The sequence below is a fragment of the Buceros rhinoceros genome, unplaced genomic scaffold (assembly GCF_000710305.1).
Source record: "Buceros rhinoceros silvestris isolate BGI_N320 unplaced genomic scaffold, ASM71030v1 scaffold1295, whole genome shotgun sequence".
Taxonomy (NCBI): domain Eukaryota; kingdom Metazoa; phylum Chordata; class Aves; order Bucerotiformes; family Bucerotidae; genus Buceros; species Buceros rhinoceros.
In genome coordinates, this window is record NW_010413255.1 from 71,835 (window position 1) to 97,337 (window position 25,503).

Below are 25,503 nucleotides of genomic sequence, written 5' to 3' on the forward strand. Positions count from 1 at the left end.
ACAGGGTGGCCAAGTGGACCCCACAATCACTTGAAATGTTTTATAAAAACCTACATGAAAATAAGCATGAGAGCAGGAGCCAAAAGAAGGCATCCCAAATCTCCCCCTTCTCCAAGAAGAGATAAGAACCAGTAATTCTTCTTTCCCTCCCCAAGGCCATACTGCTGTAGCTAACATCCCGTCCTCTAACCCCTCCGCTGGCCTGCAAGGGACCATGTGGCAGAGCAAACCCTGAGCCGGTCAGATGGAAGGTGATGGTGGCCTCTAACGTCCGAAACCTCCTGTTTGTTTTCTCCCAGTGGTCCCAAGAGGCTGCAAAACTGGTGACTTGTCTACAGATTGCTTGTCTTTGGCTACGGTCTAGACCAGCCAGGGCAGGGCAGGGATTCTCCAGCTCTGCGGAAGCAGGAAATGCTTTCTTGAAAGTCAAGTTGTTCGAAAAGCAACTGCGTGGAGCTGCGTAGAAGTTGGTTTAGACAGATGAAATCTCAGCTGAATGGTAAGTTGTGTTCCGTTTTTACCAGACAATACCACCCCCACCTGTGGAGTGCCTGAGAGCGCTCTCTGTAACGTAAAGCTCTGTTGAGGCAAATGTCAGAAATCTAACTCCTCTGTGACGGAACACCTTTACTTGCTTTTCTCCTTTTGAGTAGATGTATCTCCAGTAACTAGAATCGCTGGCTGATATTGCCATTTAAGTAAGACAGTTGCCCACTGAAAGAACCTGATTCTGCTTAGGTAGAAATCTTACTGGCCTTGGCAGCCCTGACATACGACTGAGAGCTGACTGCATCCCTAAATGTTTTTCTTTTTCCAGAGACCTCATCCCACGGTACTCTCCTACCTACTGAAGATATTCCATACCCCCGAGTCACTTCCTCATACATACGTGTTTCCGTTAGGCTGACGGTGGCTCCATACACTTACAGTGAGAATTCCCCACTGTGATGTCTTTTAATAAGTTACTGGTTTTTCTTCCACTCTATTTTAAATGTAATAAATATTTTAACATGCTTCCTCTGGATAACAGCAGCAGTAAAACAAGTAGTGACCAGGTACTCCTGCAGCTGCCACTTTGATTTTTCCAGGGTAAGGAAGTTTCAAATATTTATTGAGGCTGCCAGGTTAACAGCTACCGCTTAAGAGTGGGCCTGAGGTGAGGTAGTCCCAGACAAGTTCCTTCAGCCACGGAGGACTGGAACTAGGGATTTGAACTCAGCCCATTCCTTACTGCCAGCGACTCATCCTCAGCCTGGAATGTGTGGGAGACATGGGAGACATCTCCAGCCAACGTTAAGCTTTGAAACGAGTCCACGGAGAAAATGATTGTGAATCCATTTCCAGTCATGGAGAGGTTGTAACAATGTTCAGCCCCTGAGACAAATAAAGATGGTTCCTCCTACCTACTCTCAAGAGTTTTGAGCTAACAGACGAGCAGCTGCCACTGGAGGACATGCTTGTGACCGAACTTTTCCCACGGAGAAGGGAAGTGCCGTGAACAGTCACTAGGTAGATCAGAGCTGTGTATGGCACTACAAGGAGGGCGGCCATGGCTATTTGGGGGGGTTTTCGTATGTGCAACAGGAATTCACGTTCAATTCAATTTCTCCTCCTCAGCCTGCCAAAGCAGCTTTGCTTTTCTGCATAAAGGAAATCCACATTTTTCCTCAGACATAAACATATTCACTCTTCCAACACCTGCAGTTTGGGAGCGTAACTCGCTTTCTAGCCACAAAACACCTGTTTTTCAGGCATAAATTCTTTACCAGTGTCTCTGCAGGAGACTCCATGTCCCCACTCAGGTGTCCTACCTTCACGGCATTGTTGAGAAGTCGATCTTTTTCTTCTAGCTGTCTATGCTCACTCTTCAGCTCACTGCTTTTCTTTAATAGCTTTCGCTTCTCTTCTTCTTTGACTGTGTAACAATAAGATTAGGGATGCAGAAGTTAAGAAAAGGACATACAGCAAAACCGCGTGCTTGACAGCAGAAGGCAGAAGCACGTATTTTGAATGGTGTGTTTCAGGTCTCGTTAGCCTTTTGTCAGCAGGTACAGCCAAATGAACCTGGAATTTTTGCTTGCATATGTGTGTTCATGTCAATGGATAGCACATGGGACAACCCAAAAGCTATAGTGCACCTTTGAGATGAATTAAAATGAATTCTTGGACCACATGTGGTTCTAGAGGTCTTCAAGAAAGAGGTGAATGATATTTAAGAACAGGTCGTCTACCTGGAATGGCAACAGTTAGCAACCCTCACTGGAAAGCACAATCGTAACATTACTGAACCTCTGCAAAGCTCCTTACGAATATGATCTAATGCCTCGAACAGCCCATTGTAAGAGTGCAGGAGGGAATGAAAAAGAGTAACGGTCAATGCGCAGATACCACAGGACATCTGTTTCTAATGACTGCGATACCGAATAATACTGAAACAAGTAGGAGCTGATACTGTTGTAGTATCTGAGACACTAGTCTGGCATCATGCTACATACCCACGTAGACGGCTCTGCCTACCCTGACTCTGTCTTTCTGCCTCCCAGCTTGATACGATTCTGCCTCAGAAATCCCATTTTCATCCCTGTTCTTAGGTCGGCACCACTTGGATGATAGCCTCCTCTACAGAGTGAAGTTCCTAAGAGATTACTCTCGGCTCCTTTAAAGAGACAAGATAGCAAAGGAGCAGACTGAGGGGACTGGGAGAGAACGTGTCCTGCAGTTCCCAGTCACAGCCCCTTATGGTCCTTCGTTTAATCATGCCATCACGCCTGGCAGCATTACAACACTACTTTAATATTAGTGCTAGGAAGGACTCAAATAGCCTGTCACAAGCAGGAAATCCCTCGTCAATAGCTGTGTTAATCCCTACCTGTTTTATGAGTAACATAGGAGTGAACAATAGCCAGAGTTCCAGTCCATGGCACATTGTCATCTTTCTTTAACACCTATAAGCCCAGGAAACAACGAAAGGTTAGGACTCCACAAAGACACACATTAACATTTTTCCTCCTCCAGCCTCACAGCATTGCAGGACCAGATCTAAGGTCCTTGTCTCAGAATTCGCAAGATGAAAAGTAGCAACAGAATAATCTGAGTAGCTGTCTTCGTTGGGGCTTACTCCTTCACAGGTGGCTATAAACAGCAGTACCAAACAGTGCCAAAAGGAGGTCACGGATCTGCCCTTTCTTGTGCCCGTGGCCAGAAGACAGTCTTCAGCCCCTGACAAGCAGATGTCAGGAGTGTTATCTACCTAGTCTGGGAGAAGTTGCCGGAGCATATGAAAACACGACTTTGCGGATCTAATCCTGGGCTGCTCTGCTCTCTGCAACTGCATACTAGAACTTCCCCCTGACATTTTCAAAGGAACGTGACAGTGATCTCAACGCTAAACACAAAGAACTCTATAAGCTGCAAAATCTAAGCCTCCGCTCTGCAATTTAGTGACACCGTACTGGTTTAGTAATTGTTTTCCTGTTCAGGCAATCAGCATTATTCACCGCAACTAGACAAATTAGCATTTCTGACATGACTGTGATCAATAGTGGTGTGTAATAAACATGATTTAAAGAAAAGGAAGTGTTGTCCTCACAGCTTTTAGATCCACTGGTGAACAGTGTCTCCTTCTGACACTGTCTCCCTCATAAGATTTGCATTACTTGTCTGGTACATGCTGGTGGCTTTATTGTAAAGAAGGAAATAAAGGAAATGAAGAGACATTTTAAAAGGACAAATCTCAGCCAATGTGACTACAGGCACTCAGCGTACGTTCTAACTGTAGGATGGTGAAAATACCAGAAGCAAATGACGCACACTGTACTAAACGCCTCTCGGTATTACTTTAGCAAATGTAGTCCCCTAAGCTGTGACTATAGGTTAGATTAGCTTAGTGGCACTCAAATTCAAGATGTCCCCGTTTTCTTTTCTTGGCATGCTATGCTCCGTGTAGCTTACCTTCTGTTGGCACTTTGGACAGACCCAAACCCCCTTGGGGGCAGTTTTGAGGGGCGGGTCCAAGCAGTTGAGGTGATATGCTCTGGGACACGTGCCACAGGGCTGCAAGTTAATGCCACGCTTGCAAGCACTGCAGTGTTCATCATGGTGGATCTCATTCTGCAAGAGAAGAAGGATGGCTTGGGTAAAGTCAATCCCTTGAGAATTTCCCTCTGTACAGCATTCAAAGCCTCTCTTGCAGCAGACAGGCTCATTCAAACACAAAACCTAACTCTCAGAAGGATCCTGGCCACTGTGGAAGAAGGCAGAAATAATGGCATGTGACAATAAATAGAAACAAACAAAGGAGCCAGAAGAAAGTTCCATAAATTGGAACAGATAGAAAAATAAAAACCAACTAATCAAATGCAGGCGGGAGTCGACTAATACAGCCAGCTTGAGAAGTAGGAATTATTTCACTTGTTTTTGATAATGCCTCACCCCAACACAGGTCTCACCATGCATGGCTCTATTCTGAAGCACGGGTCAAAGTCAAGACGTGGATCACTTGTCCTTTAAGTCCAAAGTAGAAGGAAGGAAGCAAGAAAATGACTCTGGGGGAAAGCACAGTTGCGTGTTTCAAGCCCGCTGCCTTAAAGACCAGCTGGGAAAGCAGCGTGCTAGAGCACAACCTTCTGCGCGGACCCGCTTTCGGGAGCTCCTCTAGAGGGCTCCTCTGTCCCTCTCTTTTCCCTGGCACTAACTGTTCTCTGCTCAGGCGTGCTCGGACAACCTTTCTCCAACAAGACTGATTAGTACTTTGAAGCAATATATAAAATGAACTAAGACTCATCAACAAAGTTACAATGTCATGTAGTAAATTGCTATGCTAATCTGGTGGCAATGTTAATTACTCTTTGTATAATTAAGTGCATTTTAATAAAGGAGCTACTGGTTTTGGAACTCTCATGGCTTGCGAATCATTATAAAAAACCTAAATTTTCCTAGCGCTTTTCCAGGAAGGAGAGTAACGGTTTTGTACCTTTGTTAATTCCAAAAGCATACTTTCATTTTTAGGGATATTAATTATAATGTTTCATGATAGATTTAGTCAGGCTTTATATCTTGAATTCTAACTCAAAAAATTCCTGTAAGAAAATTGCTCTCCAAAATATTACTCTTTGGAAATTACCAGCTCCAAAAGTCTTAATTTTAACCTTAATATAAAGAGACTTAATCTATACAAAGTAGAATGGTTACTCATCTTTCTTAAAATATTCATTAAAACCACAAATCTGGACTAGCAATTTCTCAACCAGTGGATTCTACAAAGGGATTCAACTCAAGCCTTGCATATGAAAGCCCGAGAGTTCATCTCTTTGAAATTCTAACATAGGGACTCACAGATTTTGTTAAGTGGGAAAGGTTTCACACCACCAGTGTGAAAGACAACGAGGATACTGCAATTTTGTACCTTGACAGAGAGCCCAGCAATCAGAAGCAAGTACTGTATTACACAGTGGTAAGAAAGACACTGCTAATATGCAAGTTTTGCTACACGTACCTTCCAGAATGGATCCTCGTTTGCTAGCGTATGAAAGAAGGGCAGAGAACAGATTAGTGAGAAATACATCACTGCAGTGAACGCTAGTGCTCAGCTATGGGAGTAATTTCAGTCAAGCTGTGACACAGGAGATCAGGACATTGCCAAAATTAACGCAGGCAGGAAAGAATGCAACAGCCATCAGTGGCATTAATATTTGAGATTTTAAAATTCACATCGCAGGGATTTCATGTCCAAAGGTGTGATGCTAGAATGTCACGGTATGAGAAGCACATGCTATTTAAAATTTTCAGAAATTTTCAGGTGGAGCTCCTTTCCACATGGCAGTAGTCAAAAAGTCTTTCTTGAGGACCTCAGGCTGCTGGGTGATGAACTGTCTGGCCCTGAACCAGCAAGGCACTTCAGCAGCCGCTTAACTTGAGTATGAAATTGGTGCCACTGACTTACCGTTATCACATGTGTAAATGTTCAGCTGATGCATGGCCAAAATGGACACAGCCCCTTGGGGGAGCGAGCTTTGCGTTATCATCAACTTTTTACCTTCGAACTACGCCCACCGAGATATCCTGACCTTTGCTGAACCAAGTCAGTAGTGATTGCGTTCACAGTCTGATAAGAACAAGAACCATCAGAGGCCACTGGAAAGCAGGCCAAGCCTTACATAAAAATATTTGTGAAATTAATCACGCTCTGATCCAAAAATAAAGAGCCAGGAAATTTTAACAGCACAGCAGGTTGTAATTTTTGCTGCTGATTTTTAAGAGGCAGATGCACACTGTCCCAGTGACAAACAGCTGATGGAGAGGCCTTTCCTAGAATTAGAGTGGAGACAACCAAACCAGTATTTCTGCCCTGCTGTTCTCAGCTCCCTCTCTGATCACGAGGCGGGTACAGCTGCCCCGGTGTGATCTCTCATAAACAGACCGACCTGTAACAAATTTGTTCTGTACTCTGATGTAGGCATCCATGTGAAGATGCAGATACAGTCAGACCTCACGCACATGTAGAAAGGCGACCGTAAGAAGGAAGGAACAGCTTCACCTAAGTCAGACCAAAGGCTGTAAAGCCCAGTGGTGCCACTCACACACAGAGTGCAAGAACAGAGCAAGCAGAGTAAGTTTTTCCACTCGGGAAGTATCCTTCCAGACACGGGCAGTTTATGGGCTTTCTTAACCTGAAATTTGCATCTTCATTTTATATTTAACGGCCTTAGATAGATTTTTTTCTTATTCCATAAATTTTTCTACTTTTCCCAACAACTGTAGCATCCTTTGGCAATACGTTCCATCAGTAACCACAGACTTATAAAATCTGTAGCTGTCACTTCATATACACAGATGCACACACAAGGATCCACCGCAACACGACACCACGAGCACTCAGGGGTTATAAATCTTACTCAGATAAACAGAGGCTTGATAATTGAAGAGTCTTTTCTACAAATGATACATGTCAGGGGATGTGACCTCATCTCAGGTAGGACATTTTCAGATAAATGAATCCTGATTATTTGTCATTTTTCTCAAAATTTACAAGAATTGTTCTCTTCTGAGAACTGTCATTTCTGGAAATGACAGTTGTTTCCTGTACTTCACAGGGGTTTTTTAAAGCTTGTTTTTTCTCTTTTCAGCTCATTTTTACTATAAAGTTACTTCTGCCTTATGTTTGCTGAAAAACTAAACTGAAGACAATGTTTTTAAAGGAGCATTTTATAAGAGAAGGGGCAGTCTGCTCTGCACTGAAGGTGGACAAGTATCTCACTGCAGTGCCAAGCTGTCTGGGACAGCTTCTGTCTTCAGTCCAGAGCTTGCACATCATCTAGCACAAGGGCGCCTGGTGCACGTAGCGAACAAACCCCTACAGATAGGAAGTTCTGCTATAAAGACGACCGGCTGACAATCGTCAGACTATGCAGAATCCCAGCACAGAGTCTAGATGCTGGCGAAACCAAAGATACAGGACTCAGAGAGGAATTAACAGTTCAAGGGGAGAGAGTGCTGATTTCCAAGCAGCTCTGAGACAGACACCTCACTGGAGCTCTGTCACTTGCCTACTTCCTTGCAAGAAACATGGGCAACACATGGTAGAAAGAAGGTGTTAGAGATATCAAACCCTAACTTAAACTAAATCTACTGAGGGGCTGCCACACGGCTTGCTAACATCGCCATTCTCTCCTGTTTTTTCCCGTGTGTTTACATGGGAAAAACAAGTGCTATGATTAAGACAAGTAGTAAATGATAATTTTAATTTTGAAGGAATAATGTTCTTTCCAACGGGGCTCACACGAGCATGGGCTCCTGCTAAGACACGTGCCATCCTAACTGTTTGCTGTGTAATAACCTCTCTTCTCCTCGGGGACCCTGTGCATTAGAGGCACGTGGTAAGTGGGCCACTTGTCTGCATCTCACATACGGAGTCGTGGAGGTAGAGAGCAGCACCACTGCATTTCAGCTGGCGACCATGGGAACAGGAATTCAAGCCAGGGCCAGAAAGGTGAATCTCAAGCCCTAAACATGACAGTCGACAGGGATATCAGGCAAACACTGAAGAGCTCAAATCTTCCTGTCTTAATTGAAATTACCTCTGTAAAGGCTCCTAATACTGAGATAATACTTGGCTTAGAAAAATGCCTGCCGTCCCTTACCTCTAATACACCACAGTGGAGCCTAAGTTGTAAAGGTCGCAGGAGGGCAAGGACAAAATCACATTTCTTTACTCTTTCTCTCTTCTACCAAAATGCAGATCAAGCTTCTTGCTTTCCCTCTTAAAATCCTACATGTGTCTTGTCCAAAGAATTAAACTGTACTCTGTGTTCTCCATGTTTCATCTCCCACCTCCCAACTCTTAGCCTCCTCTAGAAGTTGCACATTTTTCCTGGAATGGGCTTCTTCACATGGCCTAATAATCATCAACCCCAAATGGCTCCTCTGAGTTATTCATTCTCAAGGCTTGTACCATGAAATTTTCAGCATCTGAAGTTCTTATAAGCACAAGACGGGAAGGCATCTTCAAGGCCATCAAACCTAGATTTATGGCTCCAGATTCGGGAGTCAGAAAAATTTTGCAGTTTTTAGCCTTCAATTTTAAAGCAAAAGGTGCAGTAAATTTCTAGCCCTCAAAGATGGACAACAGTTTCTTAAAGCTGATGAAAAGAGGCAAATGAAAAGCACAGAATAGTAATTAATTTTTAAATACCAATTTTTCAATAGGTAGTTTTAAGTACTCGAGGATGGCCACACTACCTTCTTCAATCAGTCTTCTCACTGCATGGTGCTGACAATACTAGAGATCGGAATTTCCCCTGACTGCAGAGACTCTGGGTCTGCTTCTACAGAGTTTTGACCTTCAGCCTCATTCTGCAATTGTTTTCACAGGAAAACCTTCTATTTTCACTGCTCACTAAAAATTGTGTGGACCTTAGACAAAGTAATGCCCTAGCAGTAATTAAATGAAATCCTACTAATAAATATTTAGCACGTCATTAAAATAGTAGTATATTCACTAAAAATATGCTTACCTCTTGTTGAAAGGAACAAGGGGTTATTCAAATAATTTGATGCAAGGCGTTTCCGCTACAAGGGAAAAGAAACCAACCGTAGTGTCACTGAAAAGTGCTCTGGTTGTCTCTTGCCATTTCATACCAACAATCTCCATGAGCTTCCCTCGTACACAAGCAGCTGTCCAGGAGCCAGTTCTGTGACTCGGACTGGTCGGTGCTAACCCCTGAGACAGCCATACAGCTGCAGCATTTCGCTTTGCAGCAAGTTCTCCATCGAGCAGTTAGATGTGCCTTAGATTTTACTAACAAAAGAGAAATGCAAGTTGCAAGTGTTATTGATCGGGTTGCAGGATATGTTGCAGAGGTTGGTGAGAGCCAGGAAACAGCATGAGTAACTCCCAGCCTAGCTGACAATGTCCACACAGGGAAGACTGTGTAATGAATTCTTGCTGTCAGATGACATCTATATTGGTATACACAGAAACGGTGACAGACTTCCCACCTGCAGGAAAACATCACCACCTTCGGTGATGCCTACAGCTCGCAGGAATGGATCTCATTTGCAAACCATGTATTAGGGCCTAAGCAAAGTGTTTCTCTTTCAGAAGTTAATGCTTATGACCTCTGGGAGCTGTCAGTGATTTCAGTCTGCTGAGGTCACCAAAGATCGTCAAACACCACAGATCCCTGGAAACCTGAATGAGATGTTTAACTGATCCAATGCGGCCATCACCAACCCGTCAGATGGTAAAGGGTGTTGGTCAGTATCAAGCCAGGCTTCATTAACTGTCTATATAACCCCTAACTGTTTCTGTGAGCCATCCAATACTTGTGCAGCAGGACTGCAGACAGCACGGTTTTCCTCCATTAGGTCTTGTTAGACTCTGCGTGGAGGAAAATTAGATGGGTTTTGCTAAAAAAATTATTTATTCTGTGGTGAGTAAACTGTTCTCTTATACCCAGGTGCCTGCCAGCCTGTTAATGAATTTTGAATAGATTTTTCTTCCTTCAAAAAAACAACCAGCCCAAAACTTAACCCTTTCCCATTAATAAGAATAATTAAAAAAAAAAGAGAAGAAAGAAAAAACAACTACTGAGGGTGGGAAAATAGAATCGTATCTCATTTTTTTTAAAGAAAAAAGCTTTGAAAAGGAAAAGCACAACATTCAAGCGAAGGCAAGTGAAGATACAAGACCATCACATTTTTGTAATCAAGGGGAAAGTTCGCATCACCACTAGAGATGCTGAGCTCCTGCCGTTTTGAGGGGCATTGGCAAATAAGAAGTCTAATTTATATGCAATTTCAATTTAAACAATCATGAATTAAAGATCATTCAGTAGACTAACCGTAAATTAAACTGCACCAAAATGCCTGAAATGCCACAAAATACCTCAACTCACTGATTAGCAAATCAATCTGAGCAGCTAATTGATCAGAGAAAAACCATCTGCCTCCATTTTACTCGAACAATGGCATTCCCCATGGCCGGTACTTAATGACAACTCCTAAAGAGGATACAGCTGATCAGCCACAGGACTCTTCTTTCTCCAAGCCATCTTTCACTTCAGGATATGCTTTTGAGAATAAATATAATGAGAAATACGAACTAGGGATGCAGCAGACCTCCTCCAACACTTCCCTCATTCCTGTTCCAGCAGAACTGAGATACAAACACCAGTCAGACTGCAACCACAAAGCCCTGCTGCAAGTATTTCAATAAACTCATTGGGACAAGAACTTCTACGAGAAAACACTACGAATTTAATGCTAGCAAGGCTAAGGTCCCTACTGTGTTAAATGATGGACATATGGACATCAGTATTTGCTCTGAAGAGGTCTGAAAGAATTCAAGGGTCCGGAGCTGCTCTGGAGAATAAAAATCTCCAATACTTCCACAAAAAGAACAATCGAGCCACTCAGCAGGGCTGGGTGACTACAGTGGTGGGTTTCTGCTTAGCCTCATCTCTCTGCTGTCTGCCAAGGATCACAGAAATCTGAAACGCTGGCAGACAAAAAATTCTGCATTACTTGTACCTAAATAAAGAAATTCACTTTCTTCAGGCTTAAAGTACACAGATAAACCTTGCTCAAATGGAGAGCTGGCTGCAAATCAGTTTCATTCCTGCAGGAAGTTCCAATAGTAACCTCAAACTGTGGTGAAATTCCAATAAGCTGAATAAATGCTTATATGTCAGTTCAAAAACAAAGAAAAAATTTCAGAAAAAGTTAATTCAGAAAGTTCAGAAAAAGTCTATTTATATGCTGGTTTTTACACCAGGTTTGCAATCCAATACTATGTAGGACCAAATTTTCCTACTACTATAAATGCAACAGCTTTAAGTATAAAAGACAACAGAGATTATCTAGGGCATTTTATTTTTAACTATGCATTTTTATATTTATTATGTGGGCTTCCATAACCCCTGCAGAGCACAGTGATTCTTAAACCAACCCTTTTATGAATGTGACTAATAAAAAAAATCAAAGTTTTCCATTTATTATTTGGAATATCGGAAAAGAGAAATAGCAATGTGAGTTTGACCACAAGCAGCACTTCTGTTCTTCAGTTCTGACCTACAGGAACTGCCCGCGTGGGTGAAAGAGTAATTAGTTCCCACATTAATTTAGTCCTTTTGGCCTTTATTAAAACTACGATGAATTCTAGTTTGAAGCAAGTGATGTTGTGCGGTGAAAAACCTGTTGCTTAGTTACTGAGATGAGATCTTTCCTTTCTTTTCCACATCAACATCTCTTTCCAAGGAAGTGTGTGGTTCTGCATTCGTATATACGTTTGTAATAAGAAGCACTTAAACCTTTAGTTGACATCAAACAGAACGGTGGTAAAAAAAGCCGAAGGTAAAGTACCTCTGTTTCCAAGAGTCCACTGTAGGCTGGATTTGCTGTGCTTCTTCTTTTTCTTTCCTGACGTTTGCTCTGGATTTCTGTAACCATGGAAAGAAACATGAGTTGTGCGTTTCTCATTCATCAGGGGAAAATGCAGATGTAACTTGTTAAGCAAGATGCTCTTACCCTCAACCCCCTGGGCTTTGTGCTCAGTTTCAGTTACTAAAGTATAATTGGGTTGCATCAGCATTGATATTTGCTGCAGTTCAAGGTCTGACATTAATAAGCTCTTTCTTGTAAGATTCAGAACACAGGCATTTTTTATTTATTGTCTTCTCCAAGGTGGACTTCTGCTGCCTACAAGATTTTTATTACGATCCCTTCAGACACATACTCAAGCAAGCATCGGCAGAGAGCTTTTGAAATGCTATCAACGTTGGCTACTAACAAAAATGAAGCATTTAAAGCAGTTAAGCCTTATAATTCATATCAGATGAAAGCACAGAGACCCTTTTAAATTTAATTTACATTACTTTTCCCCTGCAGAGGTTAGGGAAAACACAGTCAGAATGTCATGGCTAGATTCAGTTCTAACTAGGACTTGATGATTTGCCCATCCAAAAATACACAACTTCAGGATCCTGAGAAGGCAAAACGTGGTTATGAGCTCTACACGTATTTGTGTCACTGGAAACAATTTGTGTCAGTGGTGCGAAGATAGACTCATAGAACTCAGTCCTGCTCAGGAAAGAGTGAACCACAAGAGAAGTCCTTTCTGTTAGATGGCAACAGCTATTCAAGACTGTAGTTGCAGAGGACTGTGTTTAGCAACAATGAGCCATGCGCATACTTCTGTAAACACACACCGAAAGAGTGAGCAGATTGCTCGACCACTGAAATCTGCAGGTTTAATGCTATTTTTATCCGAGCTAGGATTTAATTTCATTCAGTTCGGAATGGTGAGATTATTGCAGCCATGTATTTGAAAGCCTACTCTTGGTTTCGGTAATGAAGTAAGAGCAGACATAACTTCAGCAAGGAGAGCCACCCGGCATCCACTGCATGACATGAAGCGTGTACAGCTAGGCTGATGCTCTATTCCAAAATGTTTCCAATGCGAATATTGTAGGGCAAGGTTTAGACTTGCTAGTCTAAATGCCCCCCGTGATGGTGATACCTCTGTTCTGTCCTGCTCTAAGTAAATCTCTCAGAACAAGAGGAACTGGCGCTCACGCTAACTCTTCAGCCCAGAGGACCAGGAGCACATCCAACAGAAACTCAGGACACTATCTGGTTCCGCACAAGTTCTGGCCTCTTTTGTCAAAGTCTGAGCTGAAGAGGTCTATCTCAGAACACTCTCAGCACCACAGAATGGCCTTCAGGATACTGAGCATTATTTCCTACTTGCAATGCATCAGTAAGATACTTTCCAGCTTTCGGGATGTTTACGATACATGGAAATTGGATGCCCAACACATAGGTCTGGTTTCCAAGCACCTTTCCAAATGTTCATCACTTCCTCACAGAGTAAAAGGAGCCACATACCACTTCCAGTGTTGCTACAGAAAAAGGTATTAGCAGTGTCAGTAACGTCTTGGACATCACGTCCCTAGAAATGAGGCCAACACTTTGCATGGATTTTGTACTGGCCTGAGTCCAAGGTATTGGTCTGAAACTTTCCATTCACAAAAGACTGTTGGCTAAGCTACCACTCTTGGAATGATGGATATATCTGTATGGACAAGAAAAACAGAAGAGCAACTGCGTGCATATTCTGGCTCAGTTTTCCCACTGGCACAGCAACACGTCGCCTCTCGCAGGCAGAAGGCATCTTTTCCTAGGGCAATTCAAAGAGTACAGGTAGATCTCTCTATCCACCGTCTGACATGAGCTAGACATACACTGCCATGTGTCTCAGGGAGCTATACAGAATCTCACTACCATGAAATACGTGATCTGAGGCTGCACAGAGACGTGCAATAAATGCCACGGCTGCAACCACTGCCAGCATCTGGTTAACACCCTCTGTGCTACACAGATTCCAAACCAGAGTACCTTGTATGCGTAACAGTTCTGTCCAGCTGTGAAAGTATTTCCTATGAAACACTCATCTGGCTGTGCTGAAATCTCTATCCTGAAGTTTCCAGACCCTTGCCAGACCCTTTGGCATCCTCTAAAGTGAATTGGGCCTCAACAGCAGAGTGAGTGCTTGACATGAATCCAGAGCCACCAGAAGAGAGATGGTTGTTCTCAGCATCAGGTCTTGTAAGTGAAATGCTCTCAAGGTCAAAAGGTGAGAGAGATGTCACAGAAGAGGAACTATATGCCTTGATGCTGGCAAAGAAATGATGAATTGGCCCTCTCATATCTCTCTGGTCTCAACAGTGTGAGCTGGAGCCATGGTTCTTTCAGCCAGGCTCGGAAAACACACGCTACGTGGTCAGTGAATCCAGGGCTTGCAGCATTTCCACACCCACGTGCAGCATAGGGAAAAGCTGGCCTTAAGGCAGCCCAGGCTTAGTCTTTCAGAAGTGTCACAGGGAAACAAGCTCAGGACTTTTCAGTTGCCCAGAAAAAGAAACAAAGAACTTGACACAACAGAGCTTTGCGTGTCCCTAACTGGATCGAGCATCTTCGCAGGAGGACTGTGATGGATCTGTAGCTCTTTGCCCTTTTGGGACCCAGGCATGAGAGAGAATTTCTGCAGTACATGTCTCACCAAGGCCACCGAAATATTTGGAGTCTGAATCACACATGTGGTAGATACCTGAAATGCAGCTTTGGAAGAGATAAAAGATGATGGGGGGAAAAGTAATAGCAGTGGGCATAGATGGAAATAAAGAGAGAGAGGGAGAGTAATGAACTGAAGTGGCTCTAGATGTACTACCCGGTGTAGCCGTCAGGGAGGGAGAGCACTTTATTTATGGAAACTGTGACCAAAAAGTATCCCTGCTCATAATATCATGAGTATGTACATCTAAGTGCATCTGTCAATAATCACACCGAAACAGAAAAAAACATATACTATCTTTTGTTACTTGGTACTTCTGCTAAAAAGTAATGTGTGTATTTCAAAACAGGGCTTAATAAAGTAAAAAAAAAAAAACGGTTTTAATTGTTTAAAACATTCCAGTAACCTAGATGGAAATATTTCAGGGGGTTTATTTTGTTCCGGTAAAGTAAGATACGCATTTTTAGAACGACCTGAACTAAAGAATTCTTCTAAAGTTTTGCTCCCTACTTTTTTTTTCTTTTTATACAATAGTATAGATGCTAAAAGAGTTCTAATAGCCCAGAGAAAGAGATTTAATATGCTACAACCATACACTGCATCACAGAATTTGGCTTATTCCTTAGTTTACTAAATTAAAAAATATAACCCAAAGAGAACAAAACTAAAAGACTCTAAATGGCAATACATTCGACAGAGATTAATAAATTGGAAAACAGCTCTCTGTTGGAGGCAAAGCTTCAATGAGCTGCTGTCGTCATCAACAAACGCTCCGCCTGGTCACTCTGCGAGGCCCATAATGACGGTTTACCTTCAGGGAAAGCCGTACCTTGCAGAACGGCAGTCGGTGGGAGCAGCTGTGGACATTTACTGGTGAAGGCCTCAAAAACGCCTCGCACCAGGGCTCTGCAGCGCAGAGCTCTTCTGCCAGAGAGGGGAAAGATACTCCTCTGGGTGTCAGGTGAAAGGCTGCGAGGCTGGTAGAAAAACCCATAGCGCAGTGGAGCGTAGCCCTCCACCACAAGATAAACGAATACCATTAAGAAACGCAGTAACGCTGTGAATTAATGATACTGAGTGGACAAGCTTTTAATGACCCAATCTTGAGACGGTTTAATTCCAAAAGTATGAACTTGAGAAATACATTAGAAGTAGGAAAATAAACTGAACTGTGTAATGACGACTGCTCGCTGATAAATAGCAATGGCTGAAAACTGTAAATAGGACACAGCACTAAAATAAAACCTTTAGCATGTGAAAACTATAAGGCTGTTTTGGACAGCTGTAGTCACCAACGCTTATGCAGAAATACCCTTTCCTTAGCAAACAGCTCTGGGTGGGAGTCATTCATTTCAAGACAGTCGGAATACAAAAAGTGAATTTGTCTGGAAGAATTGATTCGGGAGGATTACCGGTGTAGCAGTCAGGTTCAAAATGTGCATCTCTGCGCTTGCTGTAGAATGAACGGAGCAAAGTGGTACGTGGTGTTTTGAACATAAGCATTAAATCCACACAATTTATTAGTTCCAATAAAATAAAAGAGTAAAGAATTACTCAAAATGAATTACTCCCGGTTGTAAGCACAATTTGCACTTCAGCATAATTTCAGATGCTGTCCTATTTTCCTTAGACAAAGAATACAAGATCCAGCCATCATTTCAGTTTTTGGATTATAAATCTTCTCACAAAATTGCTGTAGCTTTTTAATTTCCATTTCAATCCATTACCATTAAGGGATTAAAAAGACCGATGGCTTAAAGTTTCTTTAAACTGCTTTCAAATTCTCAGTCACTGGGACATTAAATGATTTTCTAAAATATGGATTTAAAGAGGAAAGACATTGGAAAAAGGCAACAGGACCCACAGAAGGCCTTACAATTAAGATGCTATTTTCTCCCTAATTCACAGCCTCCCTTAAAACCAAGGAGTGGAAGCACAGGGAAAAAAGAGAACAAGCTATAAAATGGTAGATAGTTCTGGAGTCAGCACAGTATCATCTAAGCGTGTGCCTAACTCTAAAGCACATAAAACTTAAACTGAGTGCACTGGAAATCCCGAAGTATTTTGCTGGTGGCAGTCCATGGGATGGGTGATAAATGTCAATCATCGTTAACATTTTTTGTGATCAAGAATCACTGTCAGCCGACAGAGACACTAGATTTTCCTATTTTTCTCCTTATACCAGTGGAACCACAGCAATTTGTATTAGCTGAGCTTGTAACTAAAACACATCGAGCTCTAGACTTTTCCTTAAAAATAGCTCTGTCTCCTCTGTCCACGAGAACCAACCCGCTCTGCCAAGAAGTCCACAACTCAACTCACACCACTGGTAAATTCGCTGAACAAACTGTTTTCCCCTCTCATCTATGCTTCCAGAAAGACAAAGCTGAGGAAAAGAAAGGTACAAATCTGCTAACTCTTGCAAGGTATTTTTTGAAGGTTGGAGAAGTAAACTGAACACTAGGCAATACGGCATTTAGGTGACGTGCAATATTTGTTTGAACTCATATTCAGAAGCCCAGGAAGGCATGCCAGTGGCTCTCACGCAAAAGCACAATCCCACTACAAGTATGGGGTTTTTTAGCATTTAGCCAAAAAAAAAATTAGAGGGGAAATGGAGGGAAGGAAGTTTTTGTGAAAGATAGTTTTCTAATTTGCTCAAAATCTTATCAAACAAAACGCCAGATTTTCACCACTATTTTACACATTATTCTGCGGAACTCTAGAAATGACAGATGATTAACTCAAAAAATGAAAGTCCATCTCATAAGGGGAAAGAGGAGAGGTCACGCTTGCTACAGGTGATCTGGGTAAACATCTTTGAACCTCGCTAATTCTTCAACCAGATCAGTGCTGGCTGAGCCTTTGCGAGCTTTTTGCTGCAACGCTCTCATCCTCCCGTTGTTAACGTCCTTTCAAAGACCGTGATGCCTGAGCGAACCCACATGCTGGCTTACGCCAAGTCTGCTGGTGCTGGCTGCAGAGCCGGTTCCCAAGCCCCTTGAACTGTGCAGTGGGATGGGAGGCAGAGCAAAGTAAGGTCCCCCGTTGTTTTGAGGTGAAAAGCACAACTGTGCAGAGGGAACCTTTCCCCTGATTTTTCATTGCCCTTCAGAGGACAGAATCACCAATTCCTCTCAGCTGCAGAACAGCCTTGAGAAAAGATCACACTCGAAAACTGAACTGTAAACAACATATGCCACCTTACCTTCCATATGTTCTGTTGTAACCAGTCCTAATGCTACCATGAAGGCAATTTTCTAAGGAAAAAGTAAACAGGTGTTAGATTTTCTACAACAACAACCATGGCAGAAATAAGTAAATAAATAAATCCAGCACTGACAGAACAAAACTGGGAAGGGTCTTGCAGAAACGTATCTTTCTGGAATGCATAGTAATATGAAGAACTTTAATTCAAGTTTTGCTCCAGATATGCCTGGTCAGTCGTGTCCTACCTGTCTGACTACACAGACTTTAGCAGTTCAGAGAATTACGAAGCCAGTGCTATACGACTACTGATTTTATACAGCGCATGATCAAAATTCAGTCAGTTCAACCAGTTCGATTTCATACTGCTAGCTGCTTTATTACTCCACTCTTTAGAGAAGTAACCGTGTATTATTATTACAATTTGGACATACCACTGCTTTTGTGGGATGTCAGCAAGCTGTATGAAGTGAAACAAGATTGGATACACTTGCACTGAACTTTACAACACTAAACAAGACATCTGAAGCATACTGAAAGCCCCCTCCCCCAAATAAAAGGTTCCGAAATTTCCCTAAACAAGTTACAGAGAGAAGAGAAAGTGCATGAAGTATGAAGAGGTACGTTGATCCAATATTTTCCCTCAATGGAGTGAGCAAACATTTTCCACTGACACTGGTAAATTCATTTTGCAGTGAGGAATCTGATCTAAAATACAACTCAGAACTCTCGTACACTATATATGCACAAACCACATCTTAATACTAACAAATCTTCAAAACATGCCGATGCAGTAACAGGACAAGTTCTAGAGCAAATTCTAAATTTTCTATCCGTGCTTTTTCATCGGGAAATTTTTCCTTGCAGAAGAAGTTTTGCTGAAGCTTTTATTCCATCTTTTTAATGGAAAACTGAAATTCTCCTGTGTCATTCCAAGCCCAAACTGAACTGAACTCACTGGTTTTGAATCACATCTGTGGTACTGTGGGGTCTCACGGATCTCCTCCTCTTTCTGCCGTGCTCAACAGTCTTGTTGGATGATGTCACCCAAGTGACGATCCAACGATATGCGATTCTGCAGGAGAGACAATCTGACTACGAAACCCAAGCTACTCATAAATCCAAGGAGCAAAGCCCAAATCCAATCTGATCAAGCATCCAAATACCATGGGAAGATGCAATTATGACACTCACCCAAAATAAAATGTGTAGATTCAGGCCAAACTAAAATTCAGTGTTTAAGTGGCAGAAGGTCAAAACATGCTGTTTCAATCAAAGAAGTCTCAGAAGAACACAATCCAATACTTCTAAGTCAGAATTACATTGATCTTGTTTTGTGAAAAGCCTTTTCATTCTGAAGTTTTGTGACAGAATTTTTCATTTCGGATCAGTATAAAATTAACTAGTAAGTTACCAGAACTATCATTTTCCTTTGCAATTCTTACTTTCACAAAGTGAAATTGGAAAAGCAAGGACATCCACAGTTTGTAGATTAAAGGGTCTAGCTACGGGGTGGGTTCTTGAAAACCTGAGGGTCAGGATTGGACACCTATATCTCTCTTATATATGTGCAAATATCTCTGTCAAAAAGGTGAAATAACAACATCATAAGAGAGGAACATTTTCTTTCCACATTTTTCTAGAATGTAATTCTCCCTGTACATTAAAAAATGGTGATGTTGAATCTCATCCCTGGTAATTTAGATATATTCATGCTGTACTTCTGCCTTCCATAACCGTGGTAATGACAAGCACACGTGTTCATCTGCATGTCAGACCTTTCTTTCAATAACAGTCACTCCTTATATGTCTAAACCACCGGCTAGACACAGCGGGGTCTCCACACCTGAAGGGAAAGATGAATATTTGATCTGAGATGTGCTGTGCAGATCTGAGAAGAAAATTAGTCAATTGAGTAGGATTACAGGCTTCACCTCACCCATACCAAAAAATAACCTTGTGGCAGGATACATCTTGGTGCTCTGAGCAGAAGTAGTAACAACATTCGGGTATAGAACCAGAAAGCTGTAACAGTTAGCGTGCGATCGTATTTTCCCAAAGGAGCGCAGAATACCTGTATTACCCAAACGTTAAGCTGTAGGGGCAGCACACATTTTCTGATATATAAACTAAAATTATTTGAGTACTGGAATGCTTGCTGAACAAGTTCCTCTCTTCATGCTAAAATTACTTGAATACAAATCTAAATGTAATGACAGCATACTTGCTTAACACATGAAGAGTCTTCATGAATGGGCTTGATCATTATCTTGCTATTAAACACGGGATGGGTTAGCTTTTATAGATATCTGCAAGACGGTTCCTTCTAGAAAGGGTCCCAGTAGAAGCTGCATTCTTTTTAAGAAGCGTGTTACATTAACGGCATATTTGGTTTCATGGTTCTGCTGTTTCACAGTCATGGAGCTTGCTGGATTCAACTCAAAACACTGCTTCTGCTGCAATGCTTTTCCTCTCAAAGGTGATAAACTCCATCGCTTCTCCTTGGTGCAGGAATCTGCAAACCTGAGGCTTCCAGTTCTCCAGATTTTCAATCCAGGCCCAGCACTAGCATTTAGTTCACAATTGTAATGTGTCTCTCATCCTTCTCAGGCAAGATTAAAGACACTGTTAGCTAAATAACCAGCAATTCTGGCAGTAATTTTTATTTTAAATTAAAAACACTAGAATGTCCTGGAATATGTTTCCAGAAAGATACGATTTTGCTAATATAAAACTTTTAAAAAGCGAGAAGGTTTTGGTGGAATTCTGCTTCACCTGTGCTGAACCCAGGTCCTTTGAAGAAAAAAACAAAACCAGAAAAAAAACCCCCAACTCGCCAGGTACTTGCTCTCCAGAGGAGCAGCTCCTTGCAGAACTCCTTCATTTCTGTACGAAGTCATTCTGGTGGGAAGGTCCACCATTAGATGGGCAGTTACTGGCCCCCATCGCCAGTGGAGGTGATGGCCCACTCCTTCAGACTCTCCTCAGGCCCAGAGGAGCTCGTATCCCAGGAGAGGGCTCTGACACAGGATCCGGGACACCCCAGGGGGCTGAGCCCCTCCGTCCTGCTTCTGGAAAAGCCACTCCATAGTCAGTCATCCAGGCGTCTTGGCTGCAGCACAGCAGATGCAAAGTGGTTTGCTTTAGTCTGATGATTGCACACTTGGGAAAGGAGAAATCTCTGGCTTGGCCAAAGGCGTGTATATTGTAGGGGGCTGAACCTTGAGGATCAGCCTCAAGGTTTCCCAGCAGACTGACAGAATGACTGGGCCAGGAGCAAAAGGCAGTAATTTTCTTCAGTCTTTTCTTTTCGTTCAGGTACACTCAGCAGCTGCATATGGGATTCCTGGCTGCTGGTAGGTCTGGTGATTTCTGGTGTATTTGTTTCAAACTTTCAATTTAATTTGTTAAATCCCAGTCTGTCATGACTAACATTTATGCAGAGCCATATTGGAGTTTCTGCCTCGGTTTCGTGCTTTGAAGATAAATAAAGGTGTGGAGAGAAGTGCCAAGAGTGCTTATTTTCTCTTTAAGAATGTCATGGTATCTTTGTTGCTCTTTGCCTTAAATTGAATCACCTGTTTAAAGGCCATGAGTGCTTTTAGAAATGTTCAGCATGTCTTTTCATGAAGCAAAACAAAGATTTAAACAAAACCATTTCATTTTCTAATTACATGTTCTATTTATGTCATCACATGTATTTATACTAATTATGCTGTTAGTTCTAATTACACTAATTGCATAAGTACATGATAATCAACTAAAGTTTACTTTCAAAGAACAAAAGAAATTAACTCTAGACCTGCATATTTACGGCCGTGAAACAAATCCATGAAAAGAGAACAACCGTCACACTTAAGGGCATAGCTTCAGCATCCTACCCAGAAAACTGTCCTTGCCAACCCCTCCAGTACACACGGCAGGAACAGTGTTCTGGGTTGCAAAAAAGGCAGTCAGGATATTCTAGTTAGCAATTTAATGAAAAGCTCATTAAATTTATGAGTGCTATACACAAAAGTATGCCCAGTCCCATGGCCTCTTCCTGCGTCTCTCTGGAATATTTTTGCTCAATACTCTTTCTGTGGAGATTAAGTTACAGGCAAAGAAAAATGGGTTTTTCTAGCATTCTGTTTTTAAGCACTATCTAGTAGCCTTTCTGCCCATAGGGTGCTACACAGTAAAAATGTATCTTTCTGAAATACCTCCCTGAACAAAACAGGACCCTACAGTCCCATCATTCCGTGAAAATGACTTGTATGAGGGTCAGATTTTAAACTTGGGAGGTTTCCTGCAGAGCTTCTGCATAAACCTGTGATATTCTAGGCTAAAAGCCACTATTTAACTTTAACACTGCTTTAACTATATGAACCTCTTAAAATGGTAAAACACCACCCACATGCCTCAAGTAACATTATAAATTTATATTGTAATAATCCCCTTAAACCTACAGCTCCAAGGATGCTTTCGTGCTAAACATTTCTTAAACTAGTAAGGTTAAGACTTCACATGAGCTGATCATTTTCACAACAGAAGTAGCTGCAGTTTGTGTAACCTCTCGAACGGCCGCAGAAGTACACACAACCCAACGCGAATACCTCTCGTCAAAAATCAAAATGCCTGTTAACGAGAGAGCCCATTTCCACACAGACTTCTGATTTATATTTTTAGTTTACATCGCAAATTGAGTTCATGAAAGAGATTTTATCTCATAACCTTTCTACTTTCCAAGAGAGCCTTCTACTCTCTTACTCAATTTGCAGGATTTTAATCTATTTCAGACTAGAAAGAACCTGCGTACATGCGGGAAGACACGTACACAGCAAATGCAAGAAACTGTATTGTTAAATACGACCTAAAAATTGCAAGATTCCTTACAAAGAAGACATAAAAGCTCATCTTACGAAAGACATGTTAATTCACTCTCGTATGCAACCTCTTAACCTGATGTTATATATTTGATAACATAAAAGGAAACATCTTAAGCTTGTATACACCTTTCACAAGATATAAAACCAGAGCCATGCAAGGTGCCTTGATTATGAAGAGACCTACAATTCCTACATTTTGTGGCAATGGAAGGTTTGAATGATGCAAACCAAACACCTCACTGGAGGGGAAATCGCTGCCCGTTGCAGTGATTGGACACAGAGGGGAGCAGCTGGCAGAAACATGAGCACGTAGATCCATGCGGTAATGATGTACGCACGCAGAAGAACGCTTAGAATTGGATCCCATAACTTCATCATACTGTAGCTTCCTTAAAAAAAGAGAAAAGAAAAAAATGATCACCTCTGGATTTTCCTCCTTTTTCTTTTTGGTAGCAGAGGGTCCCTGAGCTGACTCTTCAGGAGGTTTCTTTGTCTCCACTTTACTTTCTGTCTGGGTTTGGACTTGAGGCTGAATAATGATAACCTAAAAAACAAATAAAAGAAGTAAATTCACTATATGAAATAGGAGTTTTCCACCTGAAACCTTTGATTCTTCTTTGAAAGGTTACTTGATACCCCTACAGACAACAAACGCAAGTCACAAGCCAAAAATATAAAAAACTGAATACCTAGGTTAGGCTTCTAAATCCATACTCACGTTTCTAAAAATTAACTATCATCGGTACCTTATAAATGTACTGCAGCGTAACGGAGCCACTTGATCAGTGGGTCTGAAAATAGGACACTTCCTATTTAAAGTAGTTCTGAAGCTGACTCAGCAGCCTAACTTTAGCACTCATGCTGTCCGTGATTTTAAAGTCTTTCCTGTGATTTTAGTTTGCATGCAGGTAGAAGAGATGAAATCACTACAGATTTAAAAGTATAGTCTGGTCTCAGCCATACCGTGTTATTTCAGAGAAAGTAGATGCAGATGGGAAGGAAGATACTCCTCAGTATTATTTGTGTAACTGAGGGCAGAGTTCAGTCCTCAGCATTTATGTGTGTTAGGAGCAGTGGAAGTTCTGTTTTGCATAAACGGGATAAAATAGATGAGTTTTAAATTAAAACAAATTCTGGTTTAGAACCTATAGGAATTACTACACAGATGATAACTCCATGATCTTAAAGGTCTTTTCCAACCAAAACAATTCTGTTAATATACCCAGCTGCTCATATTTTAATTACCACACAAAGATTTACACAGTGCAGACAATGCTACAGCAGGAGCTATTAAATTAAAAAGGAACGAAGGACAATTTCTGACCACAGGACTACACACGTGACTTCTTTATACCTATAATCACGGCTTCACGAAGGACTAAGGACATCCTTCCCAAGCTGCCCTTCTGGATGAAGGTTATTGGATTTGAATGCTGGGCCTTTTTCATCTATTTTATTGCTAACTTTCAGACAACGTTATTTAACTGTCAGATACTTCATCTCAACTCAGTCACTCTAGAAGACTGGAGAGCATAAAAAGGGACAGTTTTCTTAATCGGCAGCCAGTTTAAGTACTAGAAAAAATAATTATATTAGAGACATGGGGAAGAGATGGCAGCTTTTATTTACTGCTCAAAAGCCATCCTGCATCCTGTATTCTTTTTTAGCACTGTATGAGAACCTGTGCTGCCAACAAGACCGAAAGTAGCAGGATCTTAGGAGCAAATTACAGTGAATGTCTGCGGGGTACATCGGCAGCCCTTATTGTATCTTTCTGGTATAAAAGTGGTGAAGTTCTTGCATTTCAAAGCTGAAAAGCAGTACAAAGAGGAAACAAGTAATTCATAACTTGATTTTTTTCCCTTCCAATTCATCTGCTGATCAGTTTTGAAACCCTGAGCTCTCATTTCATTCAGTCTTCCCCTGAAAGTATAGGAGGGAATGCCTTATTATTTGATATACTCCCCGGGGTCAGTTGATTTAACTAGTATTACCACATAATTGAAGAGGGAGTCCATAGGAAATTTAAGCCTGCGCAGAAATCAGGAATATTATTAGTGAGGATTGGTTTAGGGAAATGGAAAATCATACAGTCCCATTAATGTCAGGCTCCATAATGATGCATTTTGTTCCCACTAATAAATATGCTTGTACGCAGAAAAATGTTTACTAGCGTCCATGTGTCCCCTTAAGAATTTTCCATTGCTTTCTGATTATTTTCTTCAAAGGAACCACTGACACCACTCTGCACCGGGCTGTGCACTCGCAGGGGAATATTCTGCTTACATCTGCAATGTAACTCCAGTGTTTGATAACAAAAAAAACCCCCCCAAAAAGCTGGGAAAAGCAGAACTTACTTTGCTGTCGGCACTGATGAGGAGTGGTTGCACTTTAATGCTATCGTTGACCACAGAAACAGTCGCGCTGGTGCTGATAGGAGTTGCATTGTTGGGGGAGGTGGAAATGATGGCGTACGCCACACCTGCACTGCTCAGAGGTGATGAAATAGCTGCAGACTCGGTGACACTTTGTGACTGGCTGTTAGGTGTCTGTACATGGCTGACGGTGTTATTGGCAGTCGGGAGAGCAGGGCTGGGGTTTTTGATGCTGACTACAGTCGCCTTCTGGAAGGTAGGAGGCTGCTTGGAAGGTTGGTCTCTGCACGGGGAGATAGGGAGGCTGTCTGGAATCAGGGTCTTTGGCCTAACCTACAAGCAGAGAGTTAGATGTTACTAGGCACAGCTTCAGACATACATGCACTCTCCCAGTAGGATCTCGCATTGTATCAACCATGGAACAGAAGCACCTAGAAAAATATAATATAACAACTTGGAGTAGCCAGCCATTCATTTATTTGCA

At 41.9% G+C, this 25,503-nt stretch overlaps 1 protein-coding gene across 1 annotated transcript in view; it reads right to left on the reverse strand.

Annotated features, from left to right (window-relative positions):
* PHF21B (PHD finger protein 21B) overlaps positions 1-25,503 on the reverse strand; it is a 42,218-nt gene that overhangs the window by 864 nt on the left and 15,851 nt on the right. The window contains exons 3-11 of the mRNA XM_010136650.1: positions 25,002-25,352; positions 23,066-23,188; positions 17,778-17,829; positions 11,860-11,936; positions 9,012-9,066; positions 5,495-5,517; positions 3,952-4,110; positions 2,870-2,945; positions 1,812-1,915 (exon numbers count right to left, since the gene is read on the reverse strand). Coding sequence (XP_010134952.1) covers positions 1,812-1,915; positions 2,870-2,945; positions 3,952-4,110; positions 5,495-5,517; positions 9,012-9,066; positions 11,860-11,936; positions 17,778-17,829; positions 23,066-23,188; positions 25,002-25,352 — 1,020 coding nt within the window. The remainder of the gene's footprint in view (positions 1-1,811; positions 1,916-2,869; positions 2,946-3,951; positions 4,111-5,494; positions 5,518-9,011; positions 9,067-11,859; positions 11,937-17,777; positions 17,830-23,065; positions 23,189-25,001; positions 25,353-25,503) is intronic.